Genomic DNA, 19,266 nt, shown 5'->3' with positions numbered 1-19,266 from the left:
GCCCCGCCGGCCGAGCACGCTGCGGGCGGGGCGGGCTCCGTGCCCCGAGGAAGATAAGAAACCGCCCGGGATGCGGGGGCGGGGCCGGGCCTCCGCCCCGCCCCCTGGGAAACTCGCTGTCGGGCGGTGACCTGCAGCACGTGCGGCGCGGGCGCCTCCCCCCGCCCACAGGGCCGACGTGCTCGCTCCGCCGCAGGTGAGCCGGGCCCTCCCGCGGGCTCTCGTGCCCTGCCCCGGCGGGATCCTTAACCCCGCGGAGTGGTCGGTCACTGCGGGGCCGTCCCGCACCAATCAAACGAGGTGGAGAGAGGAGAGACCTGGCCCGGCCCCGTGGGGCGGCAGCAGGAACCGACCCCCCCGTTGAGCTCGCCCGTACACGCTAGGGCGAAGGGGCCTCCCGGCAGAGCCGCACATGCACATTGAACAGAAACCTGGCTGTGGCAGTGCCCTTTCCATCCGCTTCCTACCGTCACCCCGAGCGCTCGCTCGGCCTTAGCACAGCTGGAAGGAAGAGCCTGGCACTACGGTCTCGCGAGCCGACAGAGAAGCACCGAGGTGGCGTTGAAGGGGAAGAGGAGCAGGTAAACTGGCTGGTGCGAGGCACTTGTTGAGCAGCGGCCCCAACCCGGACCGCTTGCCCTTCAAATAGACATGGAAAGGTAGTCCCAGGTGAAGGAGAGTGATCTTGGCTTCTAACTGCTCAGGGTTACTAGGCACTGGAAGGATTACACATTCAGGCACAGGTGCTTACAAAAATGCTGGATAGCAACAGGGAGAAGTCACTGCCTCCACCCATGCACACTTCAGTCATATTTGCTCATGATTTGGCACTACAATTTACTGGAGTGGTGGGCACCTTTTCTACTTCAGAGCATAGCAGCTCTTCCCCACTTTAATTGAAGTCGTGCCAGTTCAAAAAGCTTGCTCATTTTTTACTCTGGCAGAAATCTATGTTGGTTCTCTACACCGTTCCCCTTGTCAGGACAGGCTCCCCGAGAGCTCTTATGCTTGAGCCTAAATCCAGCTTCCATACCTCCCATGGGAGCAGGATTCCTAAATTGTGTGGAGCTCAATGCAACCTAAAGAATGTTAACTATTGATACATCCTCTTGTACACCAGCTACTGAGACACGTTCTGCACCACTTTACTGCATGCAATCTTTTAGCTTGCCTGTAGTACTAGATACAAGTTTCTGCCATTCTTGTAAATTGACAAGAAGAGAAATGTAGCTTGTCTCATTCTTGCTGCAGGAACATTGCTAACACTTGAAACATATTAAGTCACACATTAAACTTAGCGGATAATTGCAAAGATTTTCATAATAAATTGGTCAAAGAATGGGCATTTCTCAATAACCAACTTTGACCAAATACATTCCTTGCAGGCAATTTAAAGCACTGGATGGGTACCTTAAGTATTGCTTCAGTCAGTTAAACAACACACAAGAAAAAACATTTTTTTCCATAACAGACACTATTTACCAAAATAAAAAGATTCCCAAGATTACCAAAGATGTTTGCTTTTATCATTGCAATGTAAAGCTTTTCAAAGCTTGGGATGAGCAGCCGCACCAGGACATATAAACAGCGTTGTCTGCACAATATGGCAGGATTTTGTCACTGTTATAATCCTGAAGTTTCCCCACTGCCCCTTCCCCCACTCTGCCCCCACAAACAAAACAGGCTCCAAGTGGAATTGGATTACCCATCACTCCCAGTAATCAGCTGTGAACAACAGATTTGGCAGGGCCTTATTTTTGGTCCCTTAGCTCCATAGGCCTTACACGGCAATTTAGTAGTTCCTCCACTCTGACAGCATAAAGATTTCTTTTTTAGAAACATCATTTAGGATTAGGTCTATAAAATGTTTGCTTCCTGCAAAACTCTCAGTACTCTGACAGTTACTAGAAGCATGCCTGATAATGCTGAGAAGTTAGGGATTTATCAAAAACATATTTATTAGATAGCATTTTGATGTAGCATTATCTAGTGCAAGCCATTAGAGAAGAAAGAGCACCATGCTTCTCTCAGCCACATTTTAAAGTCTTTGTTTCACAAAAAAAATAAAAATTGTAATTAACTTGTAAACACCCAAGGCCCAACTCTACTATTCTGCACACTTGGTCACTTATCCCAGAGCAAAGTGGAGGTAAATCATTCCTACTCGAATTTCACTTTCAACAGGGTTAAGTGACAAGGTGCAAAGCAGTAGCTTGGCCAGTGTTTGCACCAAACAAACCGATTCAAAATGTTTGGTTTGATCAGTCCAAAACCAGCACAAGCATTTAGGATCCAATTCAACTGTTATGAAAAACAATAAGAACTGGTTAAGACCCTTTTGGAGTACTTCTCTACACAACCTGCGTGTGCAGTAACTAGAGACTGATCTGTAACTAATTCTCTACCATCCGATTACCTACAGGATACTACCATGACTGGCTATGACAGATTCTTCCCAGAGAGGACCTCAGTCCAGAGAACCTGTTTTTATTACATGAAGATTGACAATTATACAATTATTTACCAATAAAAGTGTTCTTTACAGGCTTTTAAATGTCTATTCATTTAAATTTGAAATTAGTGGTTTATATAGCATTGCACACTTTAAAAATCAATGTATAAATGCTTCTTATTGCTAAAATGGGTTTCAACATGCCTCTTGCCATTCTGTCTGGGTAGTTCTGGATGTACATTTTAGATACATTATTCTTTTCACTTGAACAAGCTGCATTTCATTAGCTCATATTTGAATATAAACACCACCAATTTTAGACTGGAGGCTGCATGGCATCAACATTCCACATGCAAAGCAACGACTTAGGTATTGTATAGGAATGTAATTCAGCAAAGAAACTCTTACAGAGTGATTTTATTCCATTTCAAATAGGATAAGTATAACTAAATCAAAGTCGGCTTACATCTCAACTGAGAAAGCTATTTACCCAAAAGATTATAAATAAAAAAATCCTACAATGAAGACTCTCAAATCTTGTGGTCATTTTAGTACTTGTTAATACTGGTTTGCACAGTTTTTTCATTGAACAGAGCTACTGGAGAGGACATGGTATCTTATTCATACCAGTGGAAATGCTTAAGTAAAACTGTTGATATATAGAGGATCAGATACTTTTCTTCTGGTGAAAGAAATTTAAATTAACAAATCCATTATTTTCACATAAGAGGAAAGTAACCACATTTCATTTTCACTTGGATATTCAGGTAATTCAACAGAAATTGAATGCATAGATCACAGTAATTACTGCCAATTAATATTGTATGTTGATAATATCAGATAACTTATAATAAAATGTACCTACATTAAATACTCTTTCCAGATATGGAAATGATGGAACATTATTTCAAATTATTGAAATTGAGGTTCAATTTACAGAGCTACAGGTTGCTTTGTAATACAGAAGAAATAAGCACATAATAAAGGCGGTCAAGTTTGAAAACTATAGACAAAAGTTTGCCAAGATACAAGAAAACAAGCTAGGGAATCAAAAGCATGTTCTGTTCAGTGAAGACCATCAGTCCCTTTGTGTACACATTTAGTTTTATTGTAACAAAGCAACTTGTACACTTTAACGTTTAAAACTGAGCATCTTTCTTTCCTTTCCAGTGAAACAAAAAAAAAAAAAAAAGAAGATTTTAAAAATAAACAAGAACAAAATTACAATAGAGAATGTCAATTCCAAATAGGATCCTACAGGTTCTGCTGATTCTCCATCAAGTGGCAGGGCTCAAAGTCATCATTAGGAGAAGATTTTATTTTAAAAGTGTCATCTTAAACTGCAAGGATGTTTGTTAAACATCACAATTAAACATGCCAAAGGAGAATAAGCCATGTTGTCAAAATGCCCACTTAACCCACCCAAACATCTGAAACCCACCCTTGCTGACCCTCTATACCCCATTTTTTTTATTTATTTTTTTTTCATTTTTTTAAACAAGAGAAAGTAGACAGATACATGTTGGTAAATGCTAACTGTCCATATTCACATAGAGACACAGTGTAATCTCTGAGCCCAATATACAGAGAAAGAAGGAAAAAAGCTAGATTCTATGCACTACTACACAGGGGCCTAGCACTCTTCAGCTTCCAGCAGAGTGAAGGGAGCAGAAGGTTTTCTTTTTTCCCACAGAACATGGTGTGTTGATTCCATAAACAGTTTTTGTTTTGAGACAGAAAGGGATAAAAATGAACTCGGAACAGAAACTGGTAGAGATTTTTTCCCACTGTATTCTGCTCAAAGTATTTCCCCCAAAATAAATTGTGAACCATGGTGTAGAGGAGAGAAAAAGAGACCTCAAGAGAACAAGGCGACTGAGCACAAGAAAAAAAAGACAGCAACTTGCTCCCAGGGACTGGAGAAAAAATTAAAAAGGTAAAAAGGGGGGAGGGTTGGAATCCATCAGTGTTCAGTTAGTCATCTTCTCCTTCATCCTCCTGTTAGGAGAAAAGCAACAGTTAAATCCTATTCACTACGTCAATCACCAGCACCTCTTGCTACTCTACAAATTATAGTCTTGTAATTCCTTCAGGACATGTTTAAGGCTTGCCTCTCCTCCCTTAATAAGGAAACTGGCAGGTTGGTGGGAAGGGGGCGGGGTTCCAGCATCTCTCTCACTACTACAATATCTAATTCAGATAAGTGATGGAACTAGTTTAGTTGTTACTAAACTTTGAAGAAGTGGCCAAAAGCATCTAGAGCCAATAGGCATCTTCGTTAAAAAATACAATAAAAATCCTATCATACTAATTTCAAAAACTGAATTATCAAGAGTAAAAGTCTCTCTCTTTCAGATACTGGCATGAACTTTGCTCAAAAAAGCCACGGTCAAACACATACTTGCATTAAATGCACAGAGTGCAGTGTCCAAAACTTTGCCCTGCATTAGTCTAACATAACTCATATAAAAGCCACTAAAAAAAGGCTAAACAAAAGCTATTATATTAGAGAAGTATGCCCAATTACTTGGAATGCAAGATGCCCTGGAGATAATCCAGAATAAAACTATTAATAGGTGGAAGGGTGACAACTGAATGTACCAAAAAAACCCAGTTTATAGAAATAAAGGTGAAAAACACCAGTAAAAAGCAGACATTCATCTCAAACACATGACTTTTCCTCATATTTCCTAGCTACTTTCCTAAAGCTACTCCCCTTCAACTGAAGCACTGCAGTCACCCCCTAACTCAGGGGTGGGCAAAATGCAGCCTACCAGGCCATTTTTTAGGGGCCCCACAGGCTGGATAGAAATGTAGAAAATTAATATTTAGCTGCCCCTGGCTGCCTGTCATGCGGCCCTTGATGGCTTGCCAAAACTTAGTAAGCAGCCCTCCACCCAAAATAATGGCCCACCCCTGCCCTAACTGCACTGAAACTCTTCAGAGCAATCGCTGCCTTCACATGCTTCCTCCAAGAAGTTTGATAATGTTCAACTGTACAAAGTGGCAAATTCTTTTTGACATTACGAACAAGATCCCCTTAAAAGTAAGACTTCCCAATTCAACCCATCAAGCGGCTTATAAACATGAAGGAAAAAACCTCTTTCTTACCTCCCCTTCTTCTCCCTCATCATCATCTTCATCTTCCTCCCCCTCATCTTCATCTCCTTCTTCATCAATATCTTCCAATCCTTCCTCCTCTTCATCATCGTCATCATCCTCCTCTCCTTCCCCTTCTTCATCATCCATATCAGGAACCTTTATTAAAAGGCATGCATACAGCAGTTACTAAACTGATCGAATTGTCCCAACACAAGAACATTGCTGCAAATAAGTATTAATATCTCATCTTTGCGCTTACCAAGTAGTACTGTAATGGATTTGGCCAGATGTCATCCTTGATGACCTCTCCTAATTCATCAGCACCAGCATCGGAGTGGTCAGTGAACCAAGTGAAGAAACTTTCTGGTTCTTCATGCTGCCTCTTCCTACTGGCCTTGTTCTGTGTCTGGCTTGAACGCTTTGTCAGATCCTGAGGTGGGGGCAAGAAGTTAAATGATCAGTTTTCCTGAAAGAATGTTTTATGTGACCATTCTCTAAAGAGCACCTGGATACCACAACAAACTCCTCATTCCCTCTGTCGAGAAGAGGTGTGTAGAAGACAGATTATACAGAACTGTGAGGGCATCTAGTAGTTGATAACACATGGCTTTTTATTTTTAACAACAAATTCCCATAAATAGGGCCAGTGGTAGCATAAAACCTGTGTTCTTTTTTTATCTGTCTCAAGACTTTTTCACCAAGAAGTTCACAATTCAAAAGAAGCTGTTGGCCTGTATTAAAATATTACTACCTACACAGCAAAGGTGTGACAAGCCACTTTGTGAAGTGCTTCAAAGCCTTGTTAGAACTATTTAAATGCTAAAGCTTTAACACACATGTAATTTAAGAAGCACTGAAGCAGCCTCTAGACCTTTACGACATTGTCTTTAAACTCTTAAACTTTGCTTACTTCAGAGAAAACATAGAAGTAAGTCTCTTTAGTCCTATCCTTAGAGCTTTCCCTTTTAAATTTCTAGTGTCTCCCTTGCAGTAAGTAAAACAGAGAATACACGACAATTTTCAAATGACTGTCACATTCACTGGTTAAAAATGTACCGGAGGTTACAAGGCCATCATCTTGCTTTTGAGACTCCTTTGTAACATCTTGCAATGTCCAAGCCTGGAAAGCAGATGGCTGTCCAGTGCTAAATCTGGATCTCTCTCTGCCACCTGATCTAGTTCTACACTTTAAGCTCTCACTTAGTTAAGCCAATATATTTGCCTAGAATACACCATTGCCTGCAACTTCAGAACAGCAAGATTGCAACGGGGCAAATTCAAATTTTCAAGTGCATAGATACATACTTTCCCAGATTTCCACTTGATCTCAGTTGATTTTGAAGACGGATCACCACTCTCGTTCAGGTGAAACTCTTTGGAGAGAACTTTATTTTCAAAATATGGATTCTCATCAAAATACTGTAGAATGGAAAGCATTAGATTATGATGAAATATTCTTAGATTAGACAATATCTGCCAGTTGAAAGATATCAAGTATTATGACTTTTAAAATATTGACTAAGCTGCCACCATACAGATTGCTTTCAAATAAGAACAATGTAACAGTAAATAAAATAACATACAAAATACTTACAAAATCTATTCTGTAACCTGATTTGATGTCTTCAAACTCTGTCACCTCCACTCTGGTCAAATAATGCAGTGCTTCCTCATCTTCTTCCCCCAACAGTGCAGAAACTACAACAGAAGTTACATTATGAAGATTTGCATACATGTTATTTGGCTGCAAAGCGTATAAAAATGGTCACTGAAAATAGAAAGTAATACCAAATATTCTACTTGTCCCACACTAACCTGAGAGGAAATAGACAAGCCTCACAGGAATCAGAGATGTCATTAGAGAGTACTATCTACCACAGCCTACCAGACAGAGGCCTGAAAAGCTTTAAAAAGGTGTAGTTGCTTCTTTGCAAAGAACAGTAAGAAATAATACAGAACCCTAAAAAACACAGTTCAAATTTGTGTTAGGGTGAAAGGGAGAAGAAATATTTGGGACAAAAAAAGTGGAAATAGCTAAACTATTTATATTTTATAGTACCACTAGAAGGGAGTCCTAGAAAAAACATGTACTGAAAAATGTATATTGGGCAAATAAAAATCTAAAAAGAAATTTTCCTCAATCAAAGCACCAGAGAAGACAGTGTCAGACTTCAAGGTTTGTTTGTGTTTTTTGGTTTTGTTTTTAAAAATGTTTTTCAAACAATACTAAAAACATACCTTGTGGGTGATTGACGAATGTTGTTACCCAGAAGTTTGGGATTTTGGCGATCAATTCTGACCTCTTCTGGAAGAATGGTTGGCGGAGTTTGTTGTATTTCTGTTCTACTTTCAAAATTTCCTCACTGGCTTGTTCATTCAGTCTAAAATAAAGAAAACAGTTGTGTCAACCCCTAAGCATAGGTTAGGAACCTTGACTTTAAAGGAGGTGCGCAAATCGCAGTAGCACAAAACTTTGTCAACTTGACTTTGATATCGCTCAAGCAGGGCTATATTACCAAACCAACAGCCCACTCCCACAAGTAGTATACCATAACTAATCCTACTGACTTCAATAAAACTATTCAGAAATTTAACGCTATGCTTTGCAGCATTATTTGCAGAATTAAATCCTAAACCAGTAGCTGCTAACATATTAAACGTTTAGTTTATAAGAAGTGGTAAAGGGCAACACGCAACCACGGATCAAATTCAAACTCAGTATCTTTCTTTCATGGGATTTTTTTTTTGTTAGCACAAGGAATGTACCACAAAAATAACCCCTTAAGGAATTACAGGTGTCTCAGATATAATTAATTACAAAGGTGGGCCCTGATCCTGCAAGTGCTCTGCTTGGGCAGAACTCTCCATCCACTTGGAGCTTCACTAATGGGACAGTGAGGTACCCAGCCCAGGGCAGCTCCCAGGATCGGGTGTTAAGTGATCCATGAGCCTGCTGCTGTCTCAGATGGGCACATGCTGCCCCAATGTCATTCTTTAAAAGAATGTATTCCTTTAAAAGAATATTCTTTTAAAGGAATATTTTTTCCTGATCAAACAAGTGCCTCTAGCTTGCAATAACAACTTTTCATAAAATTGTAACAAATTTATCCACTCAGTTTTCGGTTCTGCTCTTCACCACAATCCAACCACTTCCATAAAAAAGAGAAAAGTATTACTTTGCAATGGCAGAGGGGGCCAAATAAGCACATAAAAGTCATTAAAATGGGTTGAAAAGTTTTCAAACTCAAGTTTAGCATCAGGTCGTTCTAGTTTAACTGTACATGAGTTGAGCAGGACACCACAGTATCCTTGCAATTTTTCAGGTTATATACGCACAATTTTTTTATTTCTGCACAAAGTAAAACCACAGGTATACCATTGAATTAAGGCACTTTAGTAACTACAGTATTTTTTATTACAAGTTACAGGTTGATTTCTACTACAGCATCAGTTAGAAACAAACAATAAAACAGTCTCTCCCGGTTTACCTGTCTATTTCATTCTGTACTTCATCAATATGTTCAATTGCTTCCTGTTGCTCTTTTTCTACAGAGAGGAAGGGGAAAAAAACAAAAACCGGTCAAACTCCACAAGTTCTCGAGTCTGACAAACCAGCAGCGAAGTTTCCTTTTATGACATTTTCTACTACTCTGAACTGGTCCAGAAATTGCTCCTGCCTACAGATGCAAACCTTGCCAGACCTCAAACTTCAGCTAAGTTGGTTGAAAACTTTGCGCTTTTTACAGAAAGCCTCAACCCCAAGGACCCACGCGCCGCTGAGCGCTGGCGATGGCGCGCTCCAAAAACACCAGGCTGTTTCTTTGCTTTTTAAATGCTAAGCAGAAGCCCGGGGGTGGGGGTTACTTTAGCTGAATGGCATGGCGGCGCACGTGTGAGCAAAAAGAGTCGTTAAAACACCATGAACACCGAGCAGATAGAAAACACGGCACAAACAGGCTGGTTTCCTTTAAAAAAAAAAAAAAGCGAAAAAAAAATAAAATAAAGAAGAACAAAAAAACCCCAAAAAGCTTCGTGTAAAACCAAGGGCTGAAAGGAGCCGGGTTTGAACTCGGAGCCGGCTGTTTACCTCCCGCGCCGGGGGATGAGGAGCCCAGCCGGGCCGCACCGCACCGCACCGCGCGGCCCCACCCCCGCCCCCCGCCGGCAGCACGTGCGCGAGCATCGCCGCGGGCCCGGCCCCGGCCTCGTCCGCGGCACGTGGGGAGCAGCGCGCATCCGCCGCGCCAGCCCGCGCGGCACCACGCGGCCGCGGCGCTCGGAGCCCGGGCGGCGGCGAAGCATCATGGCGGCGGCGGCGCACAATGAGGCTCCGCGGCTGCGGCGCGGGGGGGAGCGCGGCGGCGGGTTCCCGGCGCCCCGCGCAGGCCGCAGCGCCCCCCGCCCGGCCCGGCCCCGCCTGCGCCTGCGGGAGGGAGCGAGGCCGGGCCAGGCCGGGCCGGGCCGGGCCGGGGCGGCGCGCAGACAAAAGGGCGCTAACATGGCCTCCTCCTCCCGCGGCCGCCGGGGCCTGCACATCCGCCCGCGCTGCCCCGCGGCCCGCCCGGCCCGAGCCTGCGAAAAATGGCGGTCGGCGAGCGCGGGAGGGGACGGGGAGAGGGGGGGCCGCGCGGCGAGGCCGCCATTCCCGCCTCACCTGAGGTCTCGTCGGCCCCATCGTGGTTGGAGTTCAGCTCCTTCTTGCTGACTTTGGCCGCCGGCGCCGACATGTTGGTGCTGCGGAGCGCGGGGGGGGGCAGGACGGGGCTGCGGCGGGGGGAGGGGGCGGCCACGGGCTCCTCCTGCTGTTGCTGCTGCTGCTGCTGCCGCCGCGGCCGGGACGCCGCCTCGTCCTCCTCGGCCCGCACCGGGGCTCCCGCTAGCAGGGGCGGCCGCGGCGCTCGGCTCCCTCACGCTCGCTGCACCGCCCGCGCCGCCGCCGCCGCCTCCTACCGCTGCTGCTGGCGAGGGGCGGGCAGCGATGTGCGCAGGCGCGGCAACCCCCCCCCTCCGGGGCACGGCGGGCACGAAGCGCGCACTGCGCAGGCGCGCACCGCCCCCCTCCCAGGCGCTGGGGGCGACGGAGGCGCTCGGCGCAGGCGCGGCCGGAGGGCGCAGGCGCGGATGCTCTGCGCGCAGGCGCGCTGCCCTCCGCCTGCCCCACGCTGAGAGCCCATTGGCCGGGGGGGGGGGATGGCTCCGCGCGGGGACACAGAGGACGGCGCGGGACGGTGGCGCGCGCGCAGGTGCGGGGCTGGCGCACGTGGCCGCCCGCCCGCTCGCCTGGGCCCCGCTACTTGCGCGGGGCAATGACCTTGTGGGGCTGCGTGGGAGGGGGACCCTCGCCTCGCCGCCCTCGGACGCTGCAGGACTCTGCTGAGCCCCCGCGTATTTGTCCGCCCGTGGGAGGCAGCCCGGGCCGCGGGGCTGGGGCTGGGGCTGTGCTGATGAGTGGGGCGGCGCTTGGCCCTGCAGTCGCTGCCCCACCCCCGGGCCAGGAAACGCCGAGCCCCTCGGAGCTGCTTTGTGGCTCCTCTGGTGTCTCCTCCCCGGCGCTGTCTGCTCTTGTCCCCGTCACTCTCGCTTGCTGTTAACTGACTCCTTGGTGTCACATCGTGGACAGTCCCTGTCTCTTCAGATGAGTCCTGCTGCTGTCCTCGAGGCTTCTCCTTGCTGTTCCCAGCTGTCGGAGCCCAACAGCCAGATCCCCACTGCTGTCCCTTCATAGCTGTGGTTCCCCGGCGGCTAAGCCCCGGTGTCCGCAGCATTGTGGCACATCCCTGCCCTGCTCTTGCCCATGCAGCAGCCAGAGGAAGGGAGAGTGCCTCTCTCTGTGGCCGTTAAGTCGGTACCACAGCAACTTGTGTTGCAACAGGCACAATTCTTGGCAGTCAGAAAAGAGAAGCCAGGCACTGGAGAGATGTAGGTAACATTACCATCTCTTTCCCGGGAGTCCCTTGCTGAAGCCCTGCTGGAGCTCATGGTTGCAATTAAATTGCTTCATGCTCTGTCTGAATTTTCTCAGATCCTTTATCATTGCTGTCTTCGGCATCCGAGAAGAGATGTGGGTCACGTTTGGTCCCTGGTGCCCCTCTATGCTGCAGCTGTATTTTCTTGGAATGTCTCTGATGCGCAGTGTTACTTACTATGGGTTGTAATCCCTCAGATCGGTGTGCGAAGGATCACCTCTGAAAATGTGGACATCCTAAAGGATGAAGAATGTCTTGGATTTGAAAGCTTGTCTTACTTTATCCTTTCTACATAGTTGGTCCAATAAAAGATCTCTTTAACAAATTCTTGACTTGCATAATTTCTGGATCAGCATGGCTACCACTTCTCTCTTATACTACCAAACCCTATAGGGAAGCCAGTTCCAAATGGGAGCATCGAGGATACAGAAGCATCTGCCTTCTCCTCACTAGAACATTTTATTTTAGTCTATAAATTATTCAGTATCCCCGAGGCATGTGATTAGTATGGTCCATTGATGCATCTAAACTCAAATAATCAGGCTTCTTCAGGCTTGGATGCCAACACCATATTTATAGAGATACCTCACTACTGGTAAGACTATCACCCATTAAACTTTCCTTTATACCAGAACTAACTCATTAACATGTAGGAGACCAGAAGGCACTCATTATAGCGGGGGAAAAATCAGTTTAGATTTAGGTTTAGGAAGCAAATGCAAACTGTTTAGACACTCCTTACATTTAAGAAGAACTAGAAACTCACTTCTTTTGGAAGAAGAGCTGGCTCACAGTCGGTTTTTTTTAGTGCTATTTCCTACCCTTTTTCTTTAGATGCTTTGATTTCCTTTCTTGTTCCCTTTCTTTCATACTGCTCTTCTGATTAACCCTCTCCCAGCTTCTTATTAATAGTTTGTCCCTAACTACTCCCCATCTCTCATTCTGACAAGTCTTACTGCTGTTGTTACCCTTTTCTCCAGTTACGTCCTCATCAAATTCCAGTTCTTCCTCTCAAATTTTGTGAAACCTCCTGCTTCCATCAGTTTGTCTCCTGTTTTTCAAAAAACATCACCCATAGGCATCTGGTAGAGCGGACATGTGGCCCCCCTGACAGGGCTCTCCCTGATGTTGACGCTGCCGTTGGCTTCTGCGCATGCTCGCCAGCCCCGTCCCTGCCACCGACACTGGCTTCTGCAGGTGCCTCCCCCCAGACTCGAGAGGCACCAGTCCATGACATCACCTGAACATTCTATTCATTGTGGTCCAAATCCTAATTCTATCAAGTTTGCAATGCATTAATTGCTTACATGGGACCAGGATTTGGCTCTATATAATTTACCACAGTAATTAATAGAATATTGCACCATATGTGTTTGTCCCATTTCAAATCAATTAATTTTGTTCCTCAGTACTGAGAGATAAGATGAGGAGTAAAAAGAAGGAAAAGGGATAAAGTCGTTCCCAAGACCAGGAAAGAATGAGCACAGACCATGTACCCCATTCATAACAACACTGGTTAGCCTCCATTCTTTCTTCATATCAGTATACAAATGCACACCCGTGCACAAATTGGATGCATGTGATTGTGGGAGACAGCAAGTAGCAGCACACCTCAAGGATCTGATCATGTTGTTTTTCAGGTTAAGTATCCTGATATGTCACTCAGTTAAATGCATCTGATTAAAGCTTGCTATCACACAAGTATCTGCTCTTTTACAAAACTTTGTGGAAGCTGCAAACATCATTTGCATATAAATCTGTCACACTAATGTGTTATATCCCTGATTCTATAAAAAACATGAGTACTTAAGGGTTTAATAGTTAAATATACAGTTGCTTTTTTCACTAATTCCCAGCATTAGTCATCATCCATAACAATCAGGTAAAGCAATTTCAGGTCTTGAATCTAGATGGGGGGAAAAGGTGCATTAAACTTCTCTGACACATTGTGGTAGAGTTTTGTTATTTTTAGAGAAGATGAAGTCTTGATTATATTACTGTGACCAGATCAGGCCTTTTGAGCTCTGGTTGCATCCAGGTTCCACTCAAAGTTAGATAGATACGCTTAAAAAAAAAATCGACTTATATTCTTTCAGTTAAGTAAGGTTGATTATGATTCATAACACAGTTTCACTCCTCTACATTATGCTGCCTAGGTAGGCATCTTCTAAGGGAGGTGAATGGAACCAATGCAGATGGATAGCTACTCCTTCACCAGTGTCAGAATTGATATTAAAAAGTCTGTTATAGAGTATCTACTTTCAGCTATATAGTGCCTGCTTACTCCTGGTTTACCACAGTGGGAGCTACAGCCTTTAGGATAGCAGGGGCTTGGTACATTTGTGGTGTGAATAAAGTCTCAACTTTATGACATTTGTTCTTCTGGATAGTGAGACCTGCTTAATAGCAATATGATTCAATAGTTTAGGGCAGGAAATTAAAAATATTGTATCCCACTGAAACTTCAGGGAGACCTATATAATAATGTAATTACTCAGTTTTGGAATTTAGCCAGGGCAACAGTTAATTCCTCTCACTCTAGATATGACCTGGTACAAACCAAACCATGTATGCTTGTAAGAATGGAAACACCTTTTCACAAAGTCATCTGACTTCCTGTGCTCGCTGATGAAAAATCCTGATTTCTTAGTGTTTCTTTGTTAGCTGGCTATTTTAGTATGAGCCAAACAAAAATACAATAAGTTGCCTCATCCACCATTTGAGATGCCAAGTTGCTTTACTATCATTGCACGGTCTACCTGAGGACTGTTGTCTACCCCACCATGATTTCTGACATCAGGTTTAGGTCTGTGTCAGTGATAGTTTATTTTTAGAGCTCTGATTTAGCAAATGAAAAAATAAGACTGGCTTAAACCCACTTGCAGATCACAATACAAAGATGCATGTGAGAGAGAGAGAGAGAGAGAGAGAGAAAGCAGATAATTTTCACAGGAATAAATCCTAGCAAAATGTTCATACATTCAAAACTATGCAACCTAATACCATTAGTAACAACTTATATTGATATAGATTATAGTCTTTCATGATGAAGAATCTCAGAGCTCTAAAATAATTATAAGCTTGTAGGACAAATTATACACAGGGATCACTTTACCAACTGCTGAAGTACAGGTACCCTGAGATGTGACCTGAATTCTGCTTAAGAGTATAGCATCCATGGATCCAGCCCTACCTTAGGAATAATGATCTCCTTAGAACATAAGATTTTTTTCCCCCCACAAAATAAGCCCTTTGGATTATTTAGTTCACCAATGAATGGAACTAAATATTGTTAGCAAGGGCTGTGCTTGAGGCCACTAGGAGAGGAAAATTTATGACTGGCAAGACAGTACATACTCTGAGCAGTGAGTGAGAACGCTCAGGCTCTTCTTGCAGCGTGTAATCTGACAGCCCCCAGGAACTGCCGAGTCTCCATGACCCTGGAAAGACGCTTGGCACATATATTAAACAGGCAAATGCCTCCCTCCCAACTGTTTATTCATCTCTACTAGTCACAGACCCTCCCAGTTAGGCACTCACATTACAGCTGAATGGCTAGATAATGACTGAAGAATCTCGCACGTGTCTTCACAGTTGTTGCAGTCCAAACCCATGGATGGAAGCATTTCTGGAATAGAAGCCTCTGAAATGAAACAGCGGCCCAGAAATGTAGACACTGGGATTGATTAACATAATTACAGCAGAATGATTCAAATAAGCCAGTGCAAATATTTATCCCCACCTCCTTTCCTTTTTGTAATTCAGTAGTGTCACCATTAGACATCACTAAGTAACCCTGCTCTAAGATATTCCTTATATCAGCAGTTCTAACACTGTGGTTTTGTGGATCACTTGCTTATAGTCCACGGAGAGCTGCCTGATCACATGGTACCGGTTCTCATTGTTTACAGAGGTGAAAAGGGAGAGAAAAAATATAGCAAGGGTAACATTTAAAAAAATGCCTAAGTGATTGAAAGCCAGTGGGATTTAGGTAGCTATATGCTGAGGTTTTTGTGAACTCGGGGACCTGGGCTCCTAGATGACAGACATTTATGACAATTCTGTTGCAAGCCATTCTCATTGCTAAGATCTTTTGTAAATTCAACTACAAAGGAAGGCGGTTTGTATTATAGATGATGATAGGGCAGTTGTCTTTGGGAAACTCCAACTTGGGCCTAGGATGATGCAACTTTGTGAATATAGTGGGGAACAGGAGACATTTGACTAGAAGGGTTCGTTTACTCTTCTCCTTGACTTGCATTAAGTCCATGCTATACCCTCACTACATTCAGGACAATGCTTTTGCCCTGTTTCTTGCCTCACTGTTTGTGACTGACGATCATTTGCCATTTGTGCTCATGCAGACACGGATGCTGCCATTAATCTAGTATTATACAGCTGCAGTCTCTTGATGCAGAAATATTTAAATACTGTCTGGCTGTCCTGATGCACTTCCAAATGAGGACGCTTATTTGTTCTTGCATGACCAGTTCACATCCCTATTCAGGACTTGAAATGAGAATGCTTTAATGTGGCAAAATGTACTGGCAAGCTAACTGGGGCTCCTTTAAATCCTCAGCACCTGCATTGACTTCATTCACAGGGGCAAATTTCTAGACTTCATTACTGACTTAATGGCTTCACACAGCTGGATGTTTCTGCAACCTCAGCAGAGTTGTATAATTGTTAATTTTGCAAGGAATCTAAAGCATGATCCTGCTCCTATTAATTCATAGATTTCAGAGATTTCATAGACATTCAGGCTGGAAAGGACCTCGGAAGACCATCGAGTCCAGCCCCCTGCCCGAGGGGCAGGAAGTCAGCTGGGGTCACAGGTTCCCAGCAAGATAAGCATCCAATTTTCTCTTGAATGTGTTCAATGTAGGTACTTGAACCACCTCCGATGGCAGGCTATTCCAGACCTTGGGGGGCTCAGACAGTAAAGAAATTCTTCCTTATGTCCAGCATGAAACGGTCTTGCAGCTTATTTGACCTTGTCATCCCTTGGGGCGCTCTGGTGAACAAACGTTCATTAAAGCCAGTGGGAGTCTTTTACTGACTCCAGTGGAACTGGATCAAACTCCTAATAAACATGTGTAAATGAGGACATTTACCTGGATTCATCTAGTGATGATGTGCTTTGTTATTCTTCTGTTTTGGTTCTGTGCTTTATCTGAATGGTTTTACTTCAGCAGCTGAGTGCTGACAACAAGTGTGCTTCTAGAGGGAATTTGTTGGAGGAACCATGTAAGAAGTCATCTTCCAAAGTGGAATCATTATTCCAGAACATAATATCCACATCAGGAATTAATCCAAAATAGCTATTCTGGTCAATCTCTCTGTAAAAAAAAATCTCAGATAATTCAGAAAAGGAATTACAGAGGATCCTCTCTTTTTTTTCTCCCTTGAATTGTACTGAGAGGGAGGGCTTTGAACTTCCATCTGTAAAACCTCTCATAACAGAAGCAAGACTTCTGGTGCTAGATACATTCATCATAGGCTAGACTCAGCAGATATTAGAAACTTATAAAAATGCTAAAAAGAAAACAAACTTTAAGTACTTATCAGTTGGGCATATAGCTCACACACAAACCTAGTTTTGTTAAAAAAAATGGTGGCTAATGAAACCCTCTCCAATGGCCCTTATGAAATACAAAGACCAACAGCACCGGATTAGACCATGGTACACTACATGCTACTCCTTATTTGGGTTTTCCCCATCAAAGGATTTTTAAATGATCCCCTCCCCCACAGGAAAATTAGGTGGAAGCTGAGCTCTCTACAGATAGATTTGGGGGACGTTTTCTTTCCAGGAATTTCGCTCTGGAGACATAGTGAAGTTCTAATTTATCTTTTGCTTAGTTCTAGGTCAGGAAACCTCCTACTGATTTTTTAATAAGGACTGAGTACAGCTTCAGGATTTGATCCATAGTGAATAGCTGAGAAGAAGAAAAGACTATCCTGCTATGTGTATTCCACTCCCCCCACTGTTGGAAAGGGACAGCTGTTTTCCTGGGAATCATGAAAGACTTCCCTTGTTATGGAGAGAGAGTAACTCTATTGATATTTGCACTCTGTGGGGGAGTAACCTCTTGCTTCTAACCAGGAAATATCAGATTAAAATAAACACATAGAACATCACTCAGGGAGGCGTAGTTTATTTGTAATTTTTAGTTTCAATTCGGCACTGTTTGTGTTGTCATGTGTGCTTAAAGCCTTGAACAGAAGCACTGGGGCAGCAAAGGTGATACAAGAATAAAGATAAATTAATTAAATATGTATAATATGATTTGGTTATACAATTATATACACTATACGTATATCACTATCTGAAGATGGCAGAGCACTTCACAAAACCAAGTTAAGTCTTAAGAAGCTCTGTGAGGAAAACAGTTATAGCTATTTTATTGATGGGTAAATTATAGAGTATTATAGAGTACCTGAGTATCTTCATTAGGGTTTGGAATGGAACTCAAGAAATCCCTGACACCTAGGCTCTCACTTTTACCAATCAATCTGCTGATATATAGCAATGAACCTGCAAATGGAATTTATTTAACATCAATAGCAAAGAACCTGCAACTGGAATATATTTAATAATTATCCTCATGTTGTGTAGATGCTAGTGCATGTACTACCCCACTGATGTACTGTGGTGGCACTTAGGAACACCAGTCACAGATCAAGACCCCACTGCAATGTACAGATACAAGATTAAAAAAACGGTTCTTACCTCAAAGTTTACAGTCTTCTAGCTTGCTCATCCATGGCTGTGACATCTGCAGTGCTAAGACAGCAAGTATGTATTGTTGTTGTTATTATTACTATTATAGCCATTATTATTATTACAATTATGATTAGTCATTAGAACTTGTCAGCGTATGCACAGGGGGCAGACCTATCACTTACTGTGATACTTTAACGCAGTCAGTTTTCAGAGAGGACCTTTACCTTAATGACAAGGTCATCCTTCCCCTCTTGCTAATAAAAATATCAGACACTCACTGAATCATAGGAAGGAAATCCCTTCAAAATGCACATCTTGGTTTTTGCACTGACAGTTCTGGATAATGTGCTCTCTCTGTTTAAGAAGAGGGGCAAAACAGATGGAAAAAAACTTTCCCTTGCTAAAGCTGTAGTCATCATTATCTGACTCATCATCACTTCTGTGATTCTAACTGACCGCGCTGATTTTACTGGGCTGGGAAGTCAAGCATGTCAGAACACTCTTTACTAACAGCCACCTCGCTACAGTTAATTTGTTCAGGTTTCTTTTGGACATATGGAATAAAATCCTTCAAAAACACTGTAATATTGCCAGCTTCTAGTAAGTTTCGTAGAAGGGATCAGAGCAGTGGAGGAGTGGGAAAGGGGGAAGGAGGAGAGGAAAGGAATGGAAGAGGGTCCATATCTGAAGGGAGACTAAACTAGACAAGGCTACCAGGGGCAGGTCTGAGGCCTCCACCCAGACCGAGCCCATGGGGGAGCCGGTGTCCCCCTACCTCCTGGCCTGTGGGGTATCCCCAGCAGGGCCGGGGGGAGCAGAGATTGAGGGCCCCCACACCTGTCCAGCAGGTGCCCGTCTTAGGGCCCTGGAGGCGCAGGTGAGGGAGCTCCAGGAGCAGGTTAGCAGGCTGAGGGGGATCAGGGAGGCGGAGGATGAAATTGATAGTTATTTCCTTTCCCTGCAGGCCCAGGCACCAAAGGAAGAAGCACCCCGGGGAATACCCTCCACAGCAGAGTGGC

General features: G+C 44.0%; 1 protein-coding gene and 2 long non-coding RNA genes across 3 annotated transcripts; 2 read left to right on the top strand and 1 right to left on the bottom strand.

Annotated features, from left to right (window-relative positions):
• The first annotated feature begins 12 nt into the window (after positions 1 to 12).
• On the top strand, positions 13 to 2,977 carry LOC106737834 (uncharacterized). Its single transcript, XR_001373894.3, has 2 exons — positions 13 to 581; positions 2,423 to 2,977. It is a non-coding gene; the product is annotated as an uncharacterized LOC106737834 (long non-coding RNA).
• A 561-nt stretch (positions 2,978 to 3,538) lies between these two features.
• Positions 3,539 to 10,447, bottom strand: SET (SET nuclear proto-oncogene). Its single transcript, XM_014610567.3, has 8 exons — positions 10,209 to 10,447; positions 9,043 to 9,100; positions 7,793 to 7,935; positions 7,149 to 7,252; positions 6,860 to 6,973; positions 5,814 to 5,984; positions 5,564 to 5,710; positions 3,539 to 4,450 (listed from the first exon to the last, which is right to left on the bottom strand). Exons 1-8 carry the CDS (start codon positions 10,279 to 10,281, stop codon positions 4,427 to 4,429), a joined length of 834 nt encoding a protein of 277 aa, XP_014466053.1. The 5' UTR covers positions 10,282 to 10,447; the 3' UTR covers positions 3,539 to 4,426.
• Positions 10,448 to 10,605: 158 nt separating this feature from the next.
• On the top strand, positions 10,606 to 11,845 carry LOC132244476 (uncharacterized). The gene is made up of 2 exons (XR_009455920.1): positions 10,606 to 10,797; positions 11,577 to 11,845. It is a non-coding gene; the product is annotated as an uncharacterized LOC132244476 (long non-coding RNA).
• Positions 11,846 to 19,266: the final 7,421 nt, after the last annotated feature.

This window comes from Alligator mississippiensis, chromosome 12, assembly GCF_030867095.1.
Source record: "Alligator mississippiensis isolate rAllMis1 chromosome 12, rAllMis1, whole genome shotgun sequence".
NCBI lineage: Eukaryota > Metazoa > Chordata > Crocodylia > Alligatoridae > Alligator > Alligator mississippiensis.
The sequence above is the reverse complement of the archived record's forward strand: the minus strand, read 5'-3'. Positions and strand labels throughout refer to the sequence as shown.

What these genes read in the sequence shown, in the direction of transcription:
- SET (XM_014610567.3), bottom strand. Translation starts at nt 10,281, where the DNA reads ATGTCGGCGCCGGCGGCCAAAGTCAGCAAGAAGGAGCTGAACTCCAAC. An exon ending in GTACAGAATGAAATAGACAG is followed by an intron (nt 7,936 to 9,042) that starts GTAAACCGGGAG and finishes TCTTTATTTTAG; the next exon opens with ACTGAATGAACAAGCCAGTG. An exon ending in CAGGTTACAGAATAGATTTT is followed by an intron (nt 6,974 to 7,148) that starts GTAAGTATTTTG and finishes TCCATTCTACAG; the next exon opens with TATTTTGATGAGAATCCATA.